Source organism: Pteronotus mesoamericanus, unplaced genomic scaffold (assembly GCF_021234165.1).
Source record: "Pteronotus mesoamericanus isolate MK-2021 breed Mesoamerican mustached bat unplaced genomic scaffold, CSHL_Meso_final contig_68, whole genome shotgun sequence".
Taxonomy (NCBI): Eukaryota; Metazoa; Chordata; class Mammalia; order Chiroptera; family Mormoopidae; genus Pteronotus; species Pteronotus mesoamericanus.
In genome coordinates, this window is record NW_026555234.1 from 32973157 (window position 1) to 32997270 (window position 24114).

The window sequence follows — 24114 nt, forward strand, 5'->3', positions numbered from 1 at the left end:
TTTCCCAAGTTTCAGGGCCAAATGGGTGACACCCCGTCTACCAGACCCTGACCTGAGGCAAATCTTTGCATTCCTTCAATCACAGCCTTTTGACATTGATTGATGAGCTTTGCTGTACACCCCTGTGCATATCGTTCTCAATAAAAGCCACTTAAAGAAAAGGGTCCGGGGCATTCTCCACTAAAGGGAATTGCCACCACCCTCTTTTCCTGGCAGACTGAGAAACGCCTGAAACGACTTACTTTATTTTCCTCCACCTGCAGGGATGCAAGGGGACTCTGTGCTGGATGTGGTAACCTCCCATCAACAGTCCACTCCGGCTCATCATTTCTACCCCTTACCTGCCACCCAACTTCAAAAAGGTAAGCTCCAAAAAGGAAGCGAGACTGTCCTGTAAACCTCAGTGACTGCGATACAATAGGCATAGAATAATAGTTTTTAGAATTGACATTTTAAAGGTATTTTAAAAATTGCCTGAGTTAAATTTTCATTTATTGCAATTTAAAATTAATATTATTCAAAATAGATGAGTCAAGAAATAGCGTTGTTACTACACAGAGTGAAATATCAGAAAAAACAACCAGGGAGTTAAAAAACTTTGCCTCTAAGGAATGGAGCTTTAGTAGGGCCAGGGCTTATGTTTTTTAAATACAATTTTTACCTCTTTCATTTTTGTGTTACTTGAATTTACCTTGATGATTTTCTACCTTACCCATTTAGATTATACACATTCCCAACATCCTATTCATTTTGCGTACGACTCGCCTTTGTCATCGATACATACACACTCTCATATTAATATAGTTGTTTGCAATCATAGCTATGTATTTTATAGTCAGCTTGTTTTCACTAAAGCTACTATTTCAGTTGTCATAAACAGCTTTCCATGCTTCTACAGTCTTCATAATTACCACGTTAACGGCTGCATGTTATTCCAATGTAATATTGTACGACAATGTAGCTCAATGTCCTAAAGTGGAACATTTAGGGTTGTTTCCTTGGGGTTGGGCGCGGGGGGGGGGGAGGATGAGGCCATGAAGACTGGTAGGCTCGTAGTCTTGTTAGTTTCGCTTGTTTTGAATTGTATTCTGGGGTTCCATCTAGGAATCCCTGAGTCAGATTACAGACAAAGCGACCACCGAGCGCCTGCGAGACCTGGTCCCAGGATCCCTAGCGGCCGCGGCGGCGTCCTGCGGGATTGCGTGAGTTCTGGGAGGGGCAGAGCCTGTTTCCACCTCACCGTGCGTCACCGACGTCCTGCTCGCCTCCGACGCGCGGCGTGCGAAGAGCCAGTCGTTCGCCGGCTGGAGCTACAGGCACCAGAAGCAGCGACACGGGCGCGCAGGCCATGGTTCTTTGGGGTGTAGCTGCGCTGTCCGTGTTGAGCCCGCTACGCGCTGTGTGGCTCACACTGGATGTTACTACCGGGCTGGCCCTGCTGCTGCAGTTTGTGCCGCTTGGCTCGCTCCCCAGCAACGCGCTCTTCCAGGACCTGATCCGCTATGGGAAAACCAAGCTTGGAGGCCCACCACGTCTGGCTGCCTACCAGCGCTTTGATGTCCCCAAGAGGTAACTGCGCCGGGGGCGTGAGTCCTTCCTGGCAGGGCGCGGAGAGCCCGGGGCGCCCGTCTCGTGCAGCCGGCAGGGGGCAGCAGAGGCGGGCGCCGGGCCGGCGCGCGCGCTCGGTCCCGCTGGCCCGAGCGGGTTCCCTTACGCGGCGGCGGTATCTCGGCCGCGTTGCCGAGCACTGCCCGCGTGCGCTTCGTGACCCTGGTGGCAGGATGCTCCAAGTGTCCGCCGACATCGAAGAGCTGAGCTAAGCGCACTATCAAGCACGCAGGAACGTGAACTTGTGGCTGTACAGAGGCCTTTCCTCGGGGGAAATGGCAGAGCTTTTGAACTTAGGCTTGGTTTCCAGGCCGCAAATTGAAATCTCCATTGTCTCCAAATTCTCCCTTTCCCCTCCCCTGCACTCTTAAGAGCTCATAATCTAACTTGAGGTCGCCATAACTCACTAGAAATGAGTTCAGGCCCGCCCTTTTCGCCTGTTTCCCGGATCCTCGATCCTCCCAACCCTCCCAGTCCTGAGAAAGGGTGAGATGCTGGTCCCCACAGGCGGCCCCACTTCCTGCCGCTGCGCTGACCCTCAGAACGACCTCGGCAGATGACCCTGGAGAATATTACGTATGGTGGCACGTGTTAGGCAAAACTAATCCTGAAGCTCCATTTGACTTTTACCAGAACTCAACCAAAACCAACCATTAAGGAGTAAACCTTTAGGGTTTAAACAGAATGCTTTGAGAAATTGTAAGAGTTGTTACAGTTTGGTTTGGGGTTTGTTTGTTTTTTTTACTTGAATTCAGAACATAGCTGGTAAGAATCAGCCAAACATTTCTAGATGGTAGGAATATAGCAGTGGCTTTTATGTTTTAATCTTTAAGACACATCTTAAATTGTCATTTTGGAAGGAATCTGGAGGAGTGTGTTCTGAGTTCTGGCACAAAAATATTCTGGATCACCGAGAAGAAGAGACACAGTATATGTTTAATCCTCCTAATTCTAGGTCATCTTACTTTGTCACGGTCTAATGAGACTGCTTGATCTGTACATGATGCATTGAAGACTGAGGAAAAGCTCAATGACCTTCAGGCATTTTGCAGTCAGAATGATTCTGACTTGATGCAAATAGAGAAAAACAGCGAGTGACCCTCAAATGAACCTGTGCGCCATATTAGGTGATTTTGTTTCAGCAAACCAACATCATCTTTCACATCAAATTAACATTGCTAATTGTAATTGTTATTGGTTGTGGTTTTATTTCTATTTCATTCATAACTGTAATTCAAACTGTAATTTTTAATTGATTGCAAAATAGGCATTGTACTTTTATGAGAGTTGAAACTGGCAGGAGTTGATACCTAGTTTTATGAGTTAATATTTGTCATCTAAGTAATTTAGATCAACACAATTTAGAAAAACACTGAATCAGAAGACCTGTAAGATGTCCTACAGCCCTGAGAGCCGGTAATTGTGCACATCTTCCATAACAGCTCATGGCTATTGCAGCAATACTGCTCAAGTTTTAAAAATCTTTCACATACTTAGCTCCTGTCAGCAGTCTAGGATCTCTGCCAGCACCTGGAGCCACACCCTCCCCTGTCCCAACATACACACCCCATTTTGGAATTTGAAACCAATCCAGTTACCCAGAGATTAGAGAGATTACTAGTTGAAGTTCAATTAAATTTAACGTCAGGAGGCCTCTTTTTCCTATGAGTTAATCTGTCCCATCACTAGAAAGGGAGTTTTGAAATCTGAACACCTGTAGGATTCAGAGTCTATTAAAAAGCATAACCAGACCTTGGGGATGGGGAAAAGAAGAGAAGGACACTAAAAAATTGTCCATCTATCTGCATAAGAAGTGGCTCCACTCTGATGTTTGTCTACCTTGTTTTCCCTTTGCAGGTATTTTTCTCACTTCTACATCCTCTCAGTGCTGTGGAACGGCTTTCTGCTTTGGTGCCTCATTCAATCTCTGTTCTTGGGGGCGCCTTTTCCAAGCTGGCTCCACACTTTACTCAGGATTCTTGGGGCTGCGCAGTTCCAAGGTAATCACAGACATTGTGTCCTACTCCTGCCTTTCCTGCCTGCAGCGAGCTGTTCTCAGTATTTCATGCCACTCTCAGGCTCCTCCTTGCGGGTGAGAGGAAAAAGAGGGCTGCAGGGGTCATAGTCATCCCCAAGGGGATGTCCCCAAGTCTTTTATGAAGATCTTGGCAGAGCTTAGAGTTAGCTCTTCATCCCACACTTCCCAGCAAGCGCTGGGCTGTGTACGGGACTGGCTGTTCTCCCTCTGATATTTTTCATACTGTTGATACATTTGGACTTAGGGGAAAAGCTTTTAGGATTCCCTCGTGTTTGCCTTGAAGCATTTATCATTTATATAGTTCAGCAAAACTCATGTCTCAGAACTCCAGAAATTTGATATAAAATTACTTTTTGATCACTGGTTAAAAGTGTTATGCCATCATATGGCTTTGGTTTTATGATAAAATTGGCTATAAATAGTTGTTGACCAACTGATTACAAAACAGTTGTTAAATTTGTCCCAGATAAAGAACAATTTTAAAATAAGGAATTGAAGGTGAAAACAACAAAGTGGTCTTAGTTAATGTTAGGCAGCAGGTGAGGGACAGAATTATAAACAAGTTGTTCTGGTGACCTCTTTGTCCTTTGTCCCAGCAGCCAAACCATTGGCTCTCTAGGAACAATGCTTTTCTGTATAACCAGGGAACCTGTTGTAAAAGGTGACAGCCATAAGAGAAGACTTACACAAAACCTGTTTGGCAGGGGAGGATACCTCAGTGAATCCCATGTAATGCAGTCAAACTTCATTTCTCCATTTGCTTTGGTTTTTTTTCTGATGACACTTTTTTAAAGCACTTTACATTTTATTTTTCAATTATAGTTTACATTCATTATTATTTTGTATTAGTTGCAGGTATACAACACAGTGGTGAGACAATCATATACTTTACAAAGTAATCCCCCTGATATTTCCAGTACCCACCTGGCACTGTACATAATTATTACAATATTATTCATTATATTTCTCATGCTATACTTGACATCCCCGTGACTACTCTGTAACTACCAATTTGTACTTCTTAATCCCTTGACCCTTTTTACCCGGTCCCACAACCATCAGCCTGTTCTCTGTATCTATGAGTCTGTTTCAGTTTTGTTTGTTCATTTATTTTGTTCTTTAGATTCCACTTTATAAGTGAAATTATGTAAGCGAAATCATCTCTTCATTTATTTTTGTGGGACATGCTGGGGTTCTGGTATCTGGAGAGTTGGTTGTAAGTTTTATTTGGTTATTCATTTTAACCTAGTCCTAAAGAGTTTAAATTAGGTTTTACTATATTTAATATACAAAAACAGGCAAAGCTAATCTAAGCTGTTGGAAGTCGGCACAGGGCGTACCTTTGGGAGGGGAGGACGAGGGGCAGTGCCCAGAAGGGAACATGAGGGGTGCTGGTCCTGTTCTGTTTCTGGATCTGAGTGCTGGTTACAAGGGTGGGATGGGTTAGTTTAGGTAGTAACAATTCATTACATTGTATTCTTATTGTACCCTTGTGTGGAGCATGGGGGAATGTGTGTGATACTCACTTTTAAAAAAATTAAGTTTTATGTCATTTTAAAAGCCAGCATTTCTTCTGACTTCTTTTGGGGTAAAGGGGCGAGAGGCAGGTAGGAATATAGATCTCAGGGATCACAGTCCTTTAAAAGTATAATTTCTTTCTTTCTTTCTTTTTTTTTTTTTTTTTTTAGCATGGAAATGAATGCATAATTCTCCCCGTCGCAGTCACGGTTCCCTTTCTGTTTCTGTGGGTGCCCGTGTCTCTAGTTTCCCCGACCCTGGGCCTACCAGGCGGGGTTTCTCAGCAATCATCCCGGACCTCTTCCTGATGCCTTCATTAGTATCAGTGCCAGGGACCATAGCCCCACAGACCCTGGTTTCTGAGGGCGCAGACCTCCCAGTGACGCCCATGCCGTCTGGAAGAGACCCAACTTTGTCACTAGCTTATCGTGCAACCTTGAGTCAAATTTTTGACTTCACTTAGCCGACTTCCCCACTGCTTAAAAAAAAGAAAAGGAGGTGTTAGCTTAGATAATTTCTAGGGCCCTTTCCTAGCTCTCATTTTGTTTAATACTATGTGTAGCAGTAGGGAAAAACATAACAATGGATTAATCCTGAAAAGAGAAACGCTGAATGTGCTGCTTTCTAAATTGTAGGGGGTGAGCTGGCGCTGTCTGCATTCTTAGTGTTAGTGTTTCTGTGGCTGCACAGCTTGCGAAGACTCTACGAGTGCCTCTATGTCAGCGTCTTTTCCAATACCATGATTCATGTCCTGCATTACTGTTTTGGAATTGTCTACTATGTCTTCGTCGGCCTAACAGTGCTGAGTCAGATGCCAATGGACGGCAGGAATGGTGAGTGGGCCCTGGGGGCTGCTACCTGAGTTGCAGGGGCCAATGAGGTACCCTTCAGGCGAAGTGCTCCACCTAGCCTTGGGGATGATAAAGTGCCAAGCATTCAGGGCCGTGTAAGCATGGCGAAAAGGGATGTGAGGTTTCCCTCAACGGGAGTGAAGTCAGTGAACTCATGTGGAGTAAGTCTGGAAAGGAAGAGGAGTGTGGTCAAGAGCTGAAGGGGATGGGTCAAGTCAAGGAACATGTGTAAAGGGCCCATGGACAAGGACAGTGTGGGGGTGGGGGAGGAGTGAATGTGGGAGAGGTGGGGTGGGCAAGGCAGGGGAGAGCAACGGGGGAAAAATGGGGACAATTATGATTGAACAACAATCAACAAATTTTAATCAAAAGAATAAAAATAAAGCCAACTTCATAGAAAAAAATAGAATGCTTGTTGTCAGGTGCAGGAGGGAGGAGAAAATAGGTTAATATAGGTCAAAGAATGCAAATCTTCAGTTATAAAAAGAATGAGCTCTAAGGATCTGATGGAGAGCATGGTGACTCTAATTAATCATATGATATTGTACGCTTGCAAGGTGCTGAGTAGTTAAGCATTCTCACCACACACTCCAAAAAGTTAGCTGTTAGCTCTGTGGTGTGGATTGTTAATTGTGAATCTTGGTAATCATCCAATAATATATATGTGTATCATATGCTCACATTGTACATTTAACATACATGATTATATTTGTCAGTTATTTCCAATGATTCCTCAATAAAGTGTTTAAAAGAAAAAATAAATAATCTTAGAAAATTAAAAAAAAAAGAAAAGAAAAAGGAGTTGAACAGGAAGCAGGGGATACCCAAGGACAGGAGGAATGGTCAGCAAAGAAGTTGCTTCACCAAAGCCTCAGTCATCCTAGGATGTTTGTATAAAAAGATAAGGGGTGAGACCGAAGAAGGAGAAGGTGGGGTGCAGGGTTTAATCATAGAATAGCAGAGGAGGAGGGGGAGGCCTGGGCTCATGGTGCATGCTTGTGACTTGAAGAGGGAGTAGGGAGCCATTTGGCTGCTGTTTAGGTCTTGCGGTTGTTACCTTTACACAAAGCTTTTCTGTAAGAGAGGCCGCCTGAGGGGAGAGGACAGAAGAGCACTGTGGGACATCAGAATTGTGCCTTAACATTTTTGAGCTCTTACTAACCAGGGAGGGACCCAGAGTCATGACTTTTGTTGATGAGGAGGAAATGAAGTGCGGTATTTTTTTGAGCCTGTGTGAATATCTAACATATATGACTATCACTATAAGAATCAAGTTATTTTGGGTGATTGAAACGAATGCTTAGTGCTAAGGTTAACTTGACTTTGCAGCCTTAGTATCTGTCAGCCCAAACACTGGCAGGTAGATGATCTTTCCTGACTGCTTCCTCTCAGCCTGAGGCTTCGTACATTCATCCGCATGCACTGAGACCAAGATCTAGACATTTTCAGTCCTCAGTGAGCTTTCTCCTCGGGTTTGATATCAGTATCAGTGTGCCCCTTTTTCTTGCTGTGGTACAACCCAAGGCCTCTGTGGCTTAAGGAATGATTTTCAGGTACATCTTACTGATGATACTTCTCATTTCATGAATGATTGGCTCCAGCCCCTCAGCCAGCATCTTTCCATCGAAGTCCTCTGAACTTAATCAAGTCAGCTTTTCCTCCCTGAGCTTTCGGCTGTGGCATTCACGTTTGACCCAATGTCATGATTTGAGCTGTCTTTCCTGGTGAATGGCATGGGTTTTCCACCCACAGGACCTTGCCTAAGCACTTTGGTAACTCACCAACTTTCAGTCTGTTCGTTCCCACTGGCATTACCAATCTCTCCCTCCTGTGTAGATGATGAAAGAGAGGCAGCCGCTGCACCCACAAAAACAGCCTTCTAGACACTCCTTCCTGGAGCTGTCTTTGTGTCACCTATTTGTCCTTCAAGAGGTCACCTGTGGTCATTTGGGACAATATGGGGGGAAGTGGTTTCCGGAATTCATTGAGAGAGAATACACTGGCAGAAAAAACCTTGGGGATAAGATGGGCCTGAGTCTGAAGTCTGGTTTATTTAACCTCTCCGAGCCTCAGAACCTTCATCTGTAATCAGGGATATATACTGATTTCAGAGGGCTCTTGTGAAAATGAAAAGAAAGAATATCTGTAAATGAGCTAGATCTTCACATCTCCTTGCCTTTTTTGTCTAGAGAACCTCCCCCACCACTCTCCATCACACTGTTCTGTTGTGTTTTCTTTTCCTCAGAGTACCATCTCTGCCTGGTATTATCTGGCCTACTGATTTGTGTGCTCAAGTCTAGGAGCCATGGCCACTGGAATGTGAGTTCCTGAGGCCTGGGATCTTGCCTGAGGTACTCACTGCGTTATGCCTCATGCCTGTAACAGCACCAGGCTCAGCCGGCGCTCATTCAGTAACTAATGAGTAAATGAATAATTAAATACTACACAGGTTAGACTCTCAGTAAATATGGGCCTTCCAAGTGCTTCCCCTTTCCTGTGTGATAATTCCAACTTACTCTCACAGATCTTTTTTCCTCACAGGTAGTTTCTCTGCATTTATAGTAGGTAACTGGGTAGCGATGTGAACGCTCAGACACTTGCTTCAGCTTTCAGTCCTATAGTGACTTATTCTTAAAGCCCTTTCCATTTAAAGCGTGTTTTTCATATTTTGCTTGTTTTTAACTTAGAAAAAAATAACTTTTTAATTAAATGACTAACCCTAGTAGATATTAAGAGACTATAAGTAGATTGTTTCTATAGAGCAAGTTTTTAAAAGAAATTAATACAGGTAGACTTTGGTGGACTCTTCCTTAGTCATTAGCTGTCAGCTGAATCCTTCTTCCAGGTACCCACATGGAATAGCATGATCCTTGCTTCTCTCGCCTGCATCCACTTTGTAGAGGCTCGCTCTTGGCTCCAGAGCCTCAGGCTCGTCCCTGTTGTCAGTGGACAACTTTGTTTCTTGAACCAAGTCCCTGCCTAGGCTGACTGCTTCCTGCTGATCATAGGGAAGACTTCCATTTGCTTTTCCAATGCCAGTCTTTAAAAGGCCTACATTCTTCCAGATGATTGGAGAATAAAGAGGAAGATAATACCTCGAGTAGGTCTTTTCCTACAAATGAATCTCTCTGACTAGGTTCTGTCTAATCAGAAAGGGATACTGTGTTTTTCATCTTGGAGTTTATATTTCTCCTCTTTTTGAGAAGCCCCATCCTTAGCCTTCACTTCCAGTCATTTCCTTGGTCTATCAAGTCAGCGTTCCACCTTTAGGGTCTCCCTGACAGTGGCTGAGGACAGTAGCTCAGGGAGAGGTTTCAGAAAGTGTCCTCCTGACAGTAGAACAGAAGAAAGAAGGTATAAGACCAGGCTTAGAAATAGAAGCGCAGAGCTGCCTCACCACAAAAGAGACGGAGGCAGGGCTGAACTCTGTGCCTAAAGCATTTGAAGAAAGAACAAGAGAATGTATCCTTATGGAATTCTCAGCTCTGGGCCATTGAAGCTTCTCCCCCTGAGGAGTGACTCTCCTTGGTGTACTTACTCCTGTACTTGGCGAGTTCTATCAAGATAATTTCATATTCATGAGGAACAGAATAACTGAATAATTGTGTCTACTGACTGTATGAATTTTTAATTCCCCAAGCTTCTGAAATTTGGCAGCATTGGCTAATGAGATAATTCTTATTTCTGTAGTCTATGTAACAGGGAAAAACCTCTTGATGCAAGCTCGGTGGTTCCATATCGTTGGGATGATGATGTTCATCTGGTCATCTGTCCAGCAGTATAAGTGCCACGTCATTTTTGGCAATCTCAGGAAAAATAAAGCAGGTAAGGCATCTTGTAGAGCCACTGCATGTGGATTTTAATCCTCTGAAGTCACACCTGTTTATGTTCCTTCATTCTTTTCCTTCCTGCCTGCCCAAATCGGTTGACTAATGTATCAAATACTCATTTTTGGTAAGACACCACTCTGGGTCTTGATTTTCCCATCTGCACAATGAGAGCATTATAGTCAAAGATCTCTCTGGCCCCACTAGTCCTGGTTTTGATGATTCTATTCTGTGCCCACATTTTGGGGGCCTGCTTTGCACATACGTGTCCAACTGGTACATGAGCACTAGTATGACTGTGCTGTGTTAGTTTCATTACAGTTAAAGCAAAAAACTTGACTTTTTAGTTAGCTTATGTTGACTTATCACAGGTACAGTTCTTACTAGGCTTTTTGAAATGCTAAAAATGGAATAGTATTTATTGAGTGCTTATTTTGTGCCAGGTTGTATTCTGAGTGCTTTACATATAGCTTCACAATGCTCACTTGAGATGGGTACAGTCTTATCTTCATTTTACAGATGAGGAAATTGAGGCGTAGAGTGGTTAAGCAAGTTACATAGCTAGTAAGTATAGAGCCAGGATTTGAACGTGTGCAGTCTCACTCTGGAGTCTGAGCCCTTTTTTTTTTTTTTAAATGTTTACATCAGTAAAGTGAAACTACATTTTAAGAGACACTGGATGTCATTAGTTTTGATGTCATTAGTTTATTATAAAAGAGATACATAAATTATTTACATGGTGAAAGATTTCAGAATTTCGGTAGAATGGGCAGCTTCACATGATGCCATTTCAGTAATGATTTATTTCAGTTGCCATACTTTCCAAGAACATTATCATCTCTAAATAAGAAATAATCCTGCCCTGGACGGGTAGCTCAGTTGGTTGGAGCATCGTCCTGTATACCAAAAGGATGTGGGTTCAATTCCCACTCAGGGCACATACCTAGACTGCAAGGCACAAACGGGAGGCGACTGATAGATGTTTGCCTCTCACATTGATGTTTCCCTCTCTCTCTCCCTACTCCTCTTTCTAAAGTCAATAAAAGCATGCCCTCAGTTAAGGATTAAAAAAAAAAAGACTAGAAAAAGAAATAGTCCTTGTTGTCTAGAACTACTTTGGTGCCTTCATATTCTGGAAGAACTTTTATCTCCAACTTTCACAGTAACTGGTTGAATCTCTCTACCCGTTCCTTTGGAGCCTGAACTAAAGTATCGAAACAAAAGTGTTGCTTGCGATACCTTTCCTTGAAATTTTTTTGGAAGGATAATGCTTTCTTTGATGATAATTTCCACACCATTCCTTTTAACTCATACTCGATCAAACAAAACTTTCTAAACACTTGCCCTGCCTTGACTCCGTTGGTACCCTGCTCTCATGCCCAGCCTCAAGGAAAGAGACCTGCAGTCTGGCTGCGGGCCCCCAGAGCTGCAGAAAAGGCTGGCCAGAGCACCAGGGGCACTGCCCCCTGCCTTCCACCCCTGGTGGGTGGGAGGTGGGAGGTTGAGGGGGAAGGTCCACCTCATTGGCCCAGGAGGCCTTTCTTCCCCAGGGCTTTGCACAGAGCACTGATAGGATGACTGGGAGGTGGAAGAAAAGAGGAGGCCTTTCCAGGCTTTTGGGAATCTGAACTCTTAATTTCTAGCTTGGGGGATGGTTGGCATGACAGGCTTTCCTTTTGTGCTTATTTACACGTGGTAGTGTAACCTAAGCAGCGGTGTTTTCACGCGTCATAGATTGACAGTGGAAGTGTGCTATATTGGTGGTTTGCACACAGGTCTGTCATACTCTTTTCTAAATAAAACTCTTTGTAAATGAGTTGGGGACTGATATGGTCAAACTTTCTTTTCAGAGCTTCATATGTTCAGGAAGTTTTCTTTTTTCATTCCAGGAGTGGTCAGTCACTGTAACTACCAAATCCCTTTTGGAGACTGGTTTGAATATGTTTCTTCCCCAAACTACTTCGCAGAGCTGATGATCTACATTTCCATGGCTGTCACCTTTGGGTTCCTCAACTTAACCTGGTGGCTAGTGGTCATGTATGTCTTCTTTCTACATGCCCTTTTTGCTCTCCTCAACCACAGATTTTACAAAAAGATGTTTGCCTCCTATCCGAAACATAGGAAAGCTTTCCTACCATTTCTGTTTTAAGATTATCTCAGTAATGAAGAATGCAAGCCAGGTGACAAGCTCAATCCCTAAGGGCAACCAAGTCTACAGACCAAAGTGCAGTTTCTGCAGAACTGTTTGAAATTCTCTATTTTTATACCAAAAAGCCTTCACTGAATGAGAAAAGCAGTACCCTCAAGGGAATGAAACTGCGAAGAACTACTTCTGGAAGACCCGGGAATCCTGTATCTGCTTTCCGAAAGGCTTTTTAAAACCAACAGACTGCTGAAAACTGGGTGAAACTTCTTGAAGCTAGCTACTTCAAAGCAAACTAATCAAGAACATGCAGACAACTTCAGACATACAGATGCAGATGCAGAGGAAGAGGTAAGATCATCTGTGGCTTTGTTTTCGTTAGGAACAAGTGAACTGAATTTCATGATAAGGAATATAATAGGTACTCAGTAACTGCTGCATTTCAGTAAAAACAGAATAGCTTTTGAAAATAACAATATATAACTTCGCACCAAAGGATGCAACGAATGATGAGTTACTTGAAGTTAATTTTTATTTTCACCTATTGCCACAAAGATTTCTAGTTATGGGATCATGACTGTCATTTCCATTCACCTACCCCTCATATCATAGCCCATAGAATGAAACCTCTTCTATTTAATACTTTTTTGCTATGCCTTAAAAATGAAAGCATCTGAAAATGAAGTAGTTTTCTATTCCTGTATCAAAAACCTTCATGAATGGAACTGACTTGCATTCTGGATTAGATAGTGCTGTAGTCTAATTCATATGTAATTATTCAAATTGGATTAATGTCTGCCTGAGTTTATTTTAATGAATGGAATCAACGTGGTGTTATTTATGAGTAAAATTTATACTTAAAATATCATATTAAAATACCCATGATTAAATCAAAGGGAAATAAATGCATTATTTGGGGGGGGGGGGTGGGAAACCTTGAAAAATAATTCTATAGCCTGAACAGCGCAGCAAAAAGTTCACATTCATCCAACATAAGATTAACTGGTTTATTGACTGAGGTATTAACTTTATTCTGTTATGTATGTATAATATTATAGTCTACTGGGTACTGAAATATTGCACTCATTTGTCCCTTGCTATGGAAAAAGGAACCTAATTATTAACTAGGTGCATATCAAACACTCAATCTAAGAATATCCTCCCCTTTTTTACCCCAGAGTAGTAACCCAAAACTGTTAAACTGAGATTCTTTTTACTCTAAACTTTAATATATGCCTCTCTAAGCACATGCCAAAGTTCTTTTTTTTTAAAAAAAAAAGGATTGTTTAAAAATTGAGAGAGGAAGGAAGGGAAAAATAGATGTGGGAAAGAAGCCCAATACAAGAACCTGCAAGAACATGAAAACTAGATCCACAAATCTCTCAGTGTGCTCTGGCCACTTAACAAAGTGCCAGAGGCGAAGGCTAAGGCTGTCAGCTCCTTTATTCGGCAGGGAGCCACAGAGTCATACATAGATTTTACAGATCAATTGCAGGAGGCTATTCAGAGACAGGTAGAAAGTCAAGAAGCTGCAGAAACCCTTTTACTGCAGCTCGCATATAAGAATGCTTATGATTGTAAGGCAGTACTGGGCCCCGTTAAACTTATGACCACTGATATCAGCCAGTATCTTAAGGCCTGTCAGAATGTTGGCACAAGTGCCACCATGCCACCTTACCTGCTGCAGCCTTTAAAGGAGAAATCAAGTGCTTCAAATGTACCGTTCCTGGCCATACTCACAAGATTGCCGCTCGAAAGGCCCAGTTCAGAATAGGGCTCCACCTAGCAAGAACTGTCCACATTGCGCAAAAGGAAAACATGGGCCAATCAATGTAGATTGAAATTTGACAAGGATGGAAAGCCCCTTTCCCCTCAGGGAACCTTGTTGCACTGTGCGGTGGCTAGACGGGGTATACTGCTGCGGGGGAGCCCCCCTGGGGTCGCCATGTTCAGGCCCTGGCAGCACCGCCCCGTGGGGGCGGGGCAGGAGCATGCCACAGGGAGTGCAGCGCTCCCTGAATCTGAGGGAAACTGTCGGGGGCCAGCTGAGATGGGAGCAGGGCTCTGAATTCCGCGGAGCCTGTCCTGGGGTTGTCATGGATGAGGGGAATAAACATGAATCATTGCAAACACTTCTCTGTTTGCCAGAAGAGCAGACGTGGGCCTTTCCCGCTTAGTGGAGAAGCCCGTGGCACCTTCCCTCTAGTGGAGAAGACCCCATCGCCCTTTTTTCCAAGGCTTTTACTGAAAAGCTTATCAGTGAGGCTAGGTAACAGGAATGCATAGGTTATCTCATTACATTAGTATGGTAAGTTTCACAAAGAATGCATGATGCTCTTAAGAAAACAAATGGCAGGAACACACTGATTTACATGTGTCTGAGAGGAGACTAGTATAAACGAGAGAGACTAAAGAGCAAAGTAGGCATGAGGGCACCTAAGGATATAGGGTAAGGTCTGTAAATAATGTAAATATCCTTCTCAGCATGAGGTGGCCAGAGCTTTGAGGGAAGAACAAAGCACGCTATTAAGAATTTACTTTTAGGCCTGATTTCCTTGGCAACCGCCAGATATGATTTAGGGCTGATTCCTGCACCTTTTCGAGCCTGAGCCAGGTGTTGAGAGGGAACCACCAAGAGATAAGGAGACTACTTTCGGCTAGAATGAAGACTTTGGCCATGTCCAAGCCAAGCTGAGAGGTATGGGGTTTTTTGCCCTTTCTCTGTGTCCCCCAGTTTCTTGTCTGCTGCCCATAATCGGCCAATGCCTGGCTTAGGTGGTCCTTCCCTCGAGAGGTCTTACCCGTCATTGACAAGGACCCTTACAGGGCAAAGCAGAGAGTCAGGGGCTAGGCTCCTGCCAGGGGGAACAGGTTATGTCTCCTCAGGAGCCTGTTTCTCCAAGGCCTCCTGATTATTTCCACCCTTGGGGACCTCCAGCCTGCTGGCAGGGTTACAGTTCCTGAAACTGTAACGGGGCACAGCCAGGGCCCCCCCACAGGGGCTATTTGTAGTGGGGTCTGGAGATTGGGGTGTCCAAGAAAAATATATGCTCCCTACCCCAGGGCGGGCCGCCATGAGGGATAGGAGCCTTGAGCAGGGCCATTGAGAGTCATTTTGCATGTCAATAACAGGATAGCTTCATTCCTCATATGCAAAAAGGGTTATTTTGCATATCACCAAAGCTAATCAGGAAGGTTTAAAAGACTTAATGCAGAATGTAACTAGAAAGGAGGAGGAGAGACGGGGGCCTGGAGGAGAGAACAAGGGACACAGTCTCTGGGAAATAGTGTGAAGACCACGTGGGGAGAAAGGGGAGAAAGGACTCTTGCTAGTGGGCCAGGAGACGGTGCCACATGGTTATGGATTAAGAGCTGGAGATTGTGGCAATGCAGCGGATGGTGCTGAGACCCGCGAGAGGCCTGCCTAGCCGAGCCCCAGACTTCTGTTCCTTTTCTTCTGAAGGACGGTACGCCTGACAGGCCTGACTGGCCTAACTGGGAAAACGGGGGTGAGGCAGGACGGTGTGTGTGCTGGTGATTGCTTTAAAGGGATTTGGGGGTTTAAGGGTGACATTTAGCCATTAACCAAACCTGTATAACTTTTGAATAAATAGTTCCTTTCCTTTTCACCAAACTCTGCCATTCAGAGCCATAATTCCAAGGGCAGTGGACAAAGGACCTACAACGGAGGGACCCCAGGGAAGGGGGGTGTCGTTTTGGTAATAGCATCTGGGCATCCCCCCTCCACGAGTCCATTTGTTCAGTAACAAAACCAGACAGGGCTTTTTCCCAACAGAAACGAAACGAAGAGGGGTCCAATCAGGGATATCAGGCTCAGGTCTCTTCTGAGTCCCAGATCTCCAAGCCGCCACAAGGAGAAGCACAGGACTGGACATTGCCACTACCCAAGAGCTCATTTTGAAAGAACAAGGTAACTATTGCTCCCGCAGGAGTCCAGGGGCCATTACCATGGGGAACAGTTGGGTTGATATTAGGAAGATCGAGCCTCAGTTCAGGGAATTTTAGTTCAGCCTGGGGTAATTGACTTGGACTATTAAGGAGAGATTAAAATAATGACTAGGGCCCTCAGGTTTCCTGCAATACCTGCTCAGACCCATGTTGCCCAACTCTTCCTCCTTCCTTATACAGTTCTACAGGTTCAAGACATTAACAGAGAAGGAGGTTTTGGCAGCACTGGCAGTCAATTTATTGGACTGCCTCTATTAAATAAACCTGTTCTTGAGGTGAAAATTAAGGATAACATCTTCCAAGACCTATTAGACATGGGTGCAGATGTCTCCATAATTCCTAATTCACAGTGGCTCCCCGATTGGGCGTAGGAGAGGCCAACATCTCCATAACCGGCATAGGAGGCATCTCTGTGCCACGAAGGAGCATTTGGACCTTCAGGTGCTACAGTCCTGATGGGCAGATACAACGCACTCAACCCTATGTCCTCTCTGGTCCATTTAACATCTTGGGGAGAGATCTCCTTACTCAGTAGGGAATGCAAATTACTCTTCCTCCTTTTCCCTGGTGGCCACTGTTCAGATATCTCCTCTACCTCTCACCTGGTTATCAGGCACACCAGTGTGGGTCCATCAGTGGCCACTGAAAGGGGAGAAATTGCTCAGGACACAAGAACTTGTCCAAAAAAATTAGAAGAAGGGCATATAGAGCCAACCAGTAGTCCCTGGAATACTCCCATTTTTGTTGTCCCCAAGAAGTCAGGCAAGTGGAGACTCATTCATGATCTCCGAAAAATTAATGTGCTCCTACACCCTATGGGCTTCCTTCAACCGGTGTGTCTCATCTTGCCCGCCTACCCAAAGATTGGCGGCCTTTAGGAACTGATCTAAAAGATTGCTTTTTTATTATTCTCTTAGCTGAGAGAGCGAGGAAGTGGTTTGTCTATTCTGCTGCAGTCATCAGTAACTCTCAGCCACTCCAGAGGTTTCATTGGAAGGTCTTACCCCGAGATTGTGGTAAATAGCCCCACGGTTTGCCAGCATTTCGTTCATCAAGCTTTACTGCCTATCTGCCAACTGTTCCCTGATTCAATTACATATCGTTACATGGATGACATCCTAATAACTACTCCTTCCTCTATGCAGCTAACTGAAGTTTATACCTACCTCCAGGAGGCAGTATCTCAGGTTGGGTTGATTATTGCCCCTGAGAAAGTTCAATATTCAGACCTTGGAAATATTTAGGCCTATTCTTCTTCTACCAAACAATTCGGCCACACACGGTACAAGATCACGCCTCCAAGTCCTCTTACTCTTAATTCTCTCCAACAATTGTTAGGGGTTATCAATTGGCTATGACCCAGTCTAGGAATTATGACTCATCAGCTTACCCATTTGTTTAATACCCTCAAGGGGGGCCCTGATCTGAATTCTCCTTGGGTCCTATCTCCCCAGTCTTTACAAGAGCTTAGTCTAGTTAATCAACATATTGCTAATAGAAAACTTACCAGAGTAAACAAACAGTATCCAATTAGGCTGTTTTATTTTCCCACCTTAGGGACTCCCACTGGCCTAATCGGCTAGCTTTTGCCTCAGTTAGGAATGATTGAATGGCTGTTCCTCTCCCATTGTAGAGGGAAGACCATGACCCTGGAAGCAAATGCCATTTTGAGCCCGGCTGACACATTAATGAATTTCTTCACCTTCTGTAACCTACTTCATGCCAAAAGCAATGCCCCGCCCCATAGAATCCTTCCCACTTAAGCCAAGCATAAAATAACTCTAGGATAGTAATTTGGGGACCAGACTTTGCCAGGTTACTCCACTGGGCCCACATGCGTTCCCTTCCCTTCACTGCTCCTGGTGTCGACGGAGTCCTTTCCTGATCTGCTGTAACGCCATCAGCCCCAATGTACCATCGCTCCATATATCACAACCTTTTGTCTTTGAACTCTCAAGGGCCGGGGGAGGAACCAGCAGCTCTTTGGCCACGACCCAACATTTATTCAAGTCCTCTTACCTCAAATATATTTGCTGCAGCTCATGAGCCGATCTGTAGACTTTTAGTGTGCCATCGCTGACTTTCTTGGAAACATAGAGGTCAGTTTGCCCTCTGAGAAGTTACTCCAGAATATTCCAATTTTGAATATCCATCCTAAGGAGGAGGTTCCAATACCTCAGGCCAGGCCATTTTTGTTGATGGGTCTGGTAAGACGAAAAAGGCTGGTAGGCTGGTAAGAAAGGGGAGAATGGAAGCATCTCTTTTCATCTAACCGTTCTTCTGCGCAGCGCACCGAATTATCAGAAGCAACAATGGCCCTCCAACAATGGCCTAATGAACATCTAAAAGTAGTTTGTGATTCTGGATATAGTGTTTCCATCTTTGTCCACATTGATCACGTGCTTCCTAAGGGATCCATTGATCCCCAAGTGCTCAGTTTATTTTTACCCCTGCAGACCTTCCTAGACAGAAGGGAATAGCCTCTGTTTGTCACGCATTTGTGTTCCCACACGGGCCTTCCCGGACCCATGTCTGAAGGGAATGCTCGGCCGACGCCCTTCTCAGTGTTGTGATAACTTTTCAAAGAGCCGTCGCCGCTCGTCGATGTTTCCATCAGAATAGTCACAAGATCCACAGGGAACTTCACGCACCCGATCCTCAAGCCAAACAAATTGTTAAGGAATGTCCTGATGGTCAAGCCTTAGGCAAGGCCCTGCCCTCTAGTGGGACCCAGCAGAGGGGCCTCAGACCACAGGCTATTTGGCAGACTGATGTTACTCATTACTCTCCCTTTGGAAGGTTTTTGTTTATCCATGTTTCTTTCGATACCTTTTTCGGGGCTTTCCGTGCCTCCACTCTCACAGGAGAGTCAACTAAGAATGTAAATGCCCATTGGCATGAGGCGTTCGGTCACTTAGGCTGCCCCCAACAAATTAAGATTGAGAATGCCCCTGGTTACCCGGCACAGTCGACTCAAGGATTTTTACACAGATGGGAAATTCAGCACAAGTCAGCTGTTCCTTATAACCCTACCCGTGAAGCAATTGTAGACCAAGCTCTTTACACCTTCCAATCTCTCTTTAACTAAAAAGGGGGAGGTGGGAGTCCTCCCCTCAAAATTTATGGATGATAGCCATGTATACTGCTACTTTCCTTAATGTGATGATTCTTTTACTACTCCAATAGAGAAACATTTGCGCTGGAGCAAGCCCAGAGAGGGGCCCCGGCCCTTAGTATTGTAACCCCCTAGGAAAGGGAAACTGGGAGGGACCAGTAGAGTTGCTCCCTGGGGAAGAGGGTATGCATGTGTTTCCATCACCACAGGACTCTTGCGGCGACCTGCGAAAAAGAGTGAAGCCCTACCATGGACCTCCCCTTTCTACCGGTCTGCATAAAAGAAGCCGAGAGCATTCGACACCTCGAGGATCTACCCGAGCAGCTGTCCCAGATGGCACTGACTGAGAGACAATGCAGAATCTGAAACCGCTGGAGGAACCACCAGAAACTGAGTGCTGAACGCCTACGTGAGCCTAAGGAGGTCACGTGGGGAGATCGGAAAAGTCTTAAGAGCAAAGCAGAGACAGTCTTGCAGGACCCAGGGCTTCCAAATACCCCTGAAAATCAGGTTTTAGTGTATCTCTCTGTAGTTTCTGCCAACTCTGTGAGGATAATAACTCTATGCATCATTTTCGTATGCCTGGGAGGCTCAGGGGTTGGGGCCAGTGACCAGTTCATTTCTTGGAGTCACATTTTAGACCCACTTGTGTTTAAGTTATACACCTGGTGGAATCGGGAATCTCCATCGTCAAGAATAATACCAAGTGGACAGGATGTGCACTTGGCATCCCCCTGGTGGGCCTCTGCAAAGAACAAAGCTTAGATGATCGACCCCAATCATACTGTCTATGTTTCTGATCATCTGCCCACATGTTTGTCTACTTTGTCTGTCCTACTGTGCCTGCCCATGACCTTTAAATCGAATTCCTATGTCTAAGGAGCAGAGAATCCCAAACAAACACCTCCTTAATCAGAACAATATGTTTTGACAGAGAAATGATGGGGAAGAAGTCCATCCCCCAGATATACCTATGTGTGAAATTAAGTCCAAACCTGAAGAGCCCATTGTCTGGTCTCCTTGTAGAGATCAAACTCCTTCCTTCATTGACATCCCTGACACCCCTGTAGTCGCCGAACATTGGGCTGCCCAATGGAGGGTGTTAGGCCCTGTTGGATAGGCAACAGTCCCTGCTGATCCGGCCACCACGTATTCCAGCAGAGGCTGGTATGGAGAGGCCGGGAGCGGCCAGTGAAGGAATGCTTTCGAAGGATCATAACTGTTCATGGTATGCTAACGCCCTGCAAAGGGGGCTCCCTATACTAACACCTTGAAATGGGGCTGCCATTTGAACAAAGCACTTTGGGCCAACTAGAATGCAGGGAGTACAGTACTGGAGAAGGATAAAATGACCTCAGGACACCTAACAACTCCTGGGTTACAGTCTGTACTTCCCATCCTTACTCGTTTCTAGCTGTCCAGGGGAAGTCCCCGTTGTCCTTAAACAAGGAATCCTGGACATTCACTTTGAATGGCAGCCCTGGGTCATATATGCCAGTTGCCTCTGTCAGGCTACTGTAACGTCCCTTAGGCTTACTTCCATTTTTGTCATACGGAGGCAAACAGAGACCTGACAGCTCATCGACGTCCCTGAGAATGGCAGGATTCAGGGGGCCTAGCAGTGCTGAATAGGGCGCTTGCCCAATTTAGGGAAAGACGCTTGGTAGGTATGCGTATTGCTTGCCTCGTATCTGCTCGTGGTATTGCTGCCTGTGCGGCAGCAGCTAGCACCGCCCTTGCTGAATCTGTCCAAACTGCTCACGCTGTTGATGTTCCTCTCGCTTCTGCTACCCAGGGAATGATTCAGGAGACCCAAATTGATCAGGGGGTCCTCTCCAGGGTCTCAGTCATAGGATCGGCCATAATATGGCCAGGAGAATGGCAGGATGCTCCTGTCACTCGCCAACAACTTAGGTGTGACTCAGGTTTCCCTGAGTTCTCTGTTGCCCCCCTTGAAATGGAACTCTTCCCCACACTCTTGGGAGGAGATGCAAAATCACCATCGGGGGTCTTTTCGGCTTACCTTAACGGACAACTTGATCCACTGCAGCTTGAAATGCACCCACAGCTCCAGGACATTGAACAGCCTCACTGAGCAAAAGGTGTTTCAGATCCTTCATGACAACTGACAATGGCTTAATCTGAAAACATTGTTTGAGGGACCGAATTTCTGTATTTGAGTCATGGGGGCGACGAGATGCCTCCTGACCGTAGTCACCTTTGATACTTTGAGATGCATTTGCAAATTGGTCTCCAGGTGTCGTGTGTGTGAAAAGCAGGTAGCAAGCTTCATCAGACTTCCTACCGTGTCTGCCTGAACAAACAAAAAAGGGGAAGATGTGGGGAACCACTTTGTGTGGTATCGGAACTAGTCCTGCGCAAGCGGGGACTTGGAAAGGGCCGGTTAGTCTTGACCAGGAAGCTGGGCATGCTGGAGGCAGGCAGGATCTGATGCTAACACCCAGGGTTCCCGTGGGAAATCAGGCCTGAAGAATACATTGTACCCTTTGAAGCTTGCTTCGTTTTCCTTTGTATCGCCCTTTTGGTATAAACCAAGTGTTTAAGTGCACGGTGTAAGGAGGAAACTCCTGAACTTAGGAACCGGGACACACAGACGCTTTCGCGTCAGCATGCCTGATAGACCCTGATCGAAGACAGATCTCTGTGTTTCTTCCATTTGTTATCTCTAGCCTTTTGACATGGATCGGTAAGCTTTACATGCCTGATGTATACCGCCGCATGTACTGATTCCAATAGAAGCCACTTCGGAGACGGATGCAGGGCATTCTCCACGAGAGGGAATCCCCGCCCCTTTCTTCTGGCAGACAAACTGTGTCTGGAACAATGCGTTTCTTCGGTGACGGCTGCGAGGACTCCGTGGCATGGGGACTCCTTCGAGGGACAGTTACTTTATAAGGTTGAAAACTCAAACTGAATCAAGACATTTAGCGCCCACTTAGCTACGGTAACTTATACATAAAAATCAGTAAACAAAAACAAGAACAACAGCATGTACCTATAGAGAGACGATAGGAGAATTTAATTTTGGGATCACAGCATATTTGAAACCTCCTGGAATTCTAAAATAGAAAACATTTCACCGGTCTAGTTTGTAAGTCCTGACCTAGAGGCCCCAGTGAAGCATAACTCCATGGGCCTGTCACGAATGAGTGGAGGAGGAGGAGAAACATCCCTGAAACTCATCCACTATAAAATCCAAGGCTCTGCTGTGAATGAAGCCATAAATAACACCCAGTCCTGGCTTCTAAAGAGCTTAGTTACCATCCATGGGCTGGGAAACACCTAACAAAATACACCCACAGGGAGGAGGGAGCCTGGCTCCCAAGTAAGGCAAGGAGGGCAAAAGGTTGCCCAGATCAAGGCCCGATTTTGTTTCTACTATAGGGAAGAGCAATATAGGGTAGTAAAAGATGTGTGAGAGCATGTGTAGGTGTGTAGGTATTTACACACCTACATACAATTCGGACTTTGAAAGCGAGGCGTTTCTCCTTTGACTGATATGCATCCGTTTGGACTGACATGTCTCCAGGTTAGTGGGGAAGTGCAAACGGCAACATTAGTGGTATACATGGATGACAACTTCTCACCCCACAGGGACAACTCACAAATGGGAGCAGAAAGGAAGTGCAAGTGTAAAGAAGTGTTTAGAAAATGAAAATTACTGTGTTCCTGATTTACTGGCCTTGCTTAGAAACACGGTCATCGGAGAACTGAGGGTGAGAGGGTATTGACCCGATGCGCGGCTCTGTCAGGCCCGCGGCCCCCTCTTCTGCCCATGGCCCTGGTGATGACCAGCTGAGGCCCCTGTGGATCTCTAGGCTGTGGAAACAGGACAGCCATAAGCTCGGAAAACTCCGTGGCAACCGAAATGGAGAAACCGAGACAGACGGCTGAGTACAATGGCCGAGCAATTGACAGCCAGGTGCAGGTGGTCACCAGCGCAGAGGGTCCCATGCCTGGCAGGGGATAAAAGTGGGGAAGCAAGGAAAAGCTCCCCTCCCCTGGCCTTTCCTTGCTGGAGACAACATCGAGGCCTCAATTACATTTCAGCTCCAGGCCCAGAAAAGCAGCAAAAACAGGTGGGCAACACCAGAACCCACTGCAGTGACCAAAGACCCCCTGCCCTGTACCTGACCAATCAGCGGAGACCATGACCCTGAAAGGGCACACCCGGACAACTGAGGACTGTTCTCCTCAAACCCCCCTGAGAACTCTCCTAAGATTCCCACCTGCAAGAAAGAGAGAAAAGCCTCAGGACAAAGGACTCAGGGAGCATGGGCTCTCCCTCTGGGGAGCTGCCAATGCCATTTCGTTCCCTTTCTTCTCCCCTCCGCCCACTTGTTTCCTCACAGGCACAGTCTCCTCAACTCTGAGGCAATGGGCGTCTGGCAGGGCGTCCCAGGCTAATCCCCAGAACCTGTCCCCAAAGCCCCCTTTATATCTGGCCCTCAGGGCCAGGCCCCTGTCCGGTAACACTGAGGCCTGTCTCACAACCACATCCTGCTCAGCTGGGAGAATGTGGTGCTTCTGAGCTGAATGAGGGCTCCCCATTCCTCTGTCGGAAGCACAGAACAACTTCAGAGTCCCCGGGGCGCTGGTGGACAGAAGGCAGCCAGGTCCCGCAGGCCCCGGCCATCTCTGTCCTGCACCTGACGCTGCAGCGAATCTGCGACCTATGCTCACACAGCGTGGGCACGACCCTCCTGAGCCAGCCGCCTGTGAGACTCTGTCGGCAGCTGGGGCGCTGGACCCCAGTTCAGTGCTGAGATGGGAGAGGCAGGAAGAGCCCTGCCCTGGGAGGTCCTTTGAGGGCATCGGCCTCTACCCGGGGGGAGCAGAAACACAGTGACTGTGCCTGGGAAGCTGTCCGAGTGGACACCATGAGACCCTTGTCTTCAGGGACAGCTTTGCAAAAAAGGTAAGAGCTGAGGAGGGACACCTGGGGTCTCCTCGACCCAGTTCTCCCTGGGCAATGTGCTGGATGGCTCCAGCACGTAAGACTGAGGGTGTGGGAAACGGCTCTT

The 24114-nt window shown here is 45.9% G+C and overlaps 1 protein-coding gene across 1 annotated transcript; it reads left to right on the forward strand.

The window, feature by feature from the left end:
* Positions 1-1320: 1320 nt before the first annotated feature.
* Positions 1321-12856, forward strand: SRD5A3 (steroid 5 alpha-reductase 3). The gene is made up of 5 exons (XM_054582275.1): positions 1321-1569; positions 3466-3608; positions 5800-5997; positions 9706-9840; positions 11732-12856. The coding sequence occupies exons 1-5, from the start codon at positions 1349-1351 to the stop codon at positions 11989-11991; spliced, it is 957 nt and encodes a 318-aa protein (XP_054438250.1). The 5' UTR covers positions 1321-1348; the 3' UTR covers positions 11992-12856.
* Positions 12857-24114: the final 11258 nt, after the last annotated feature.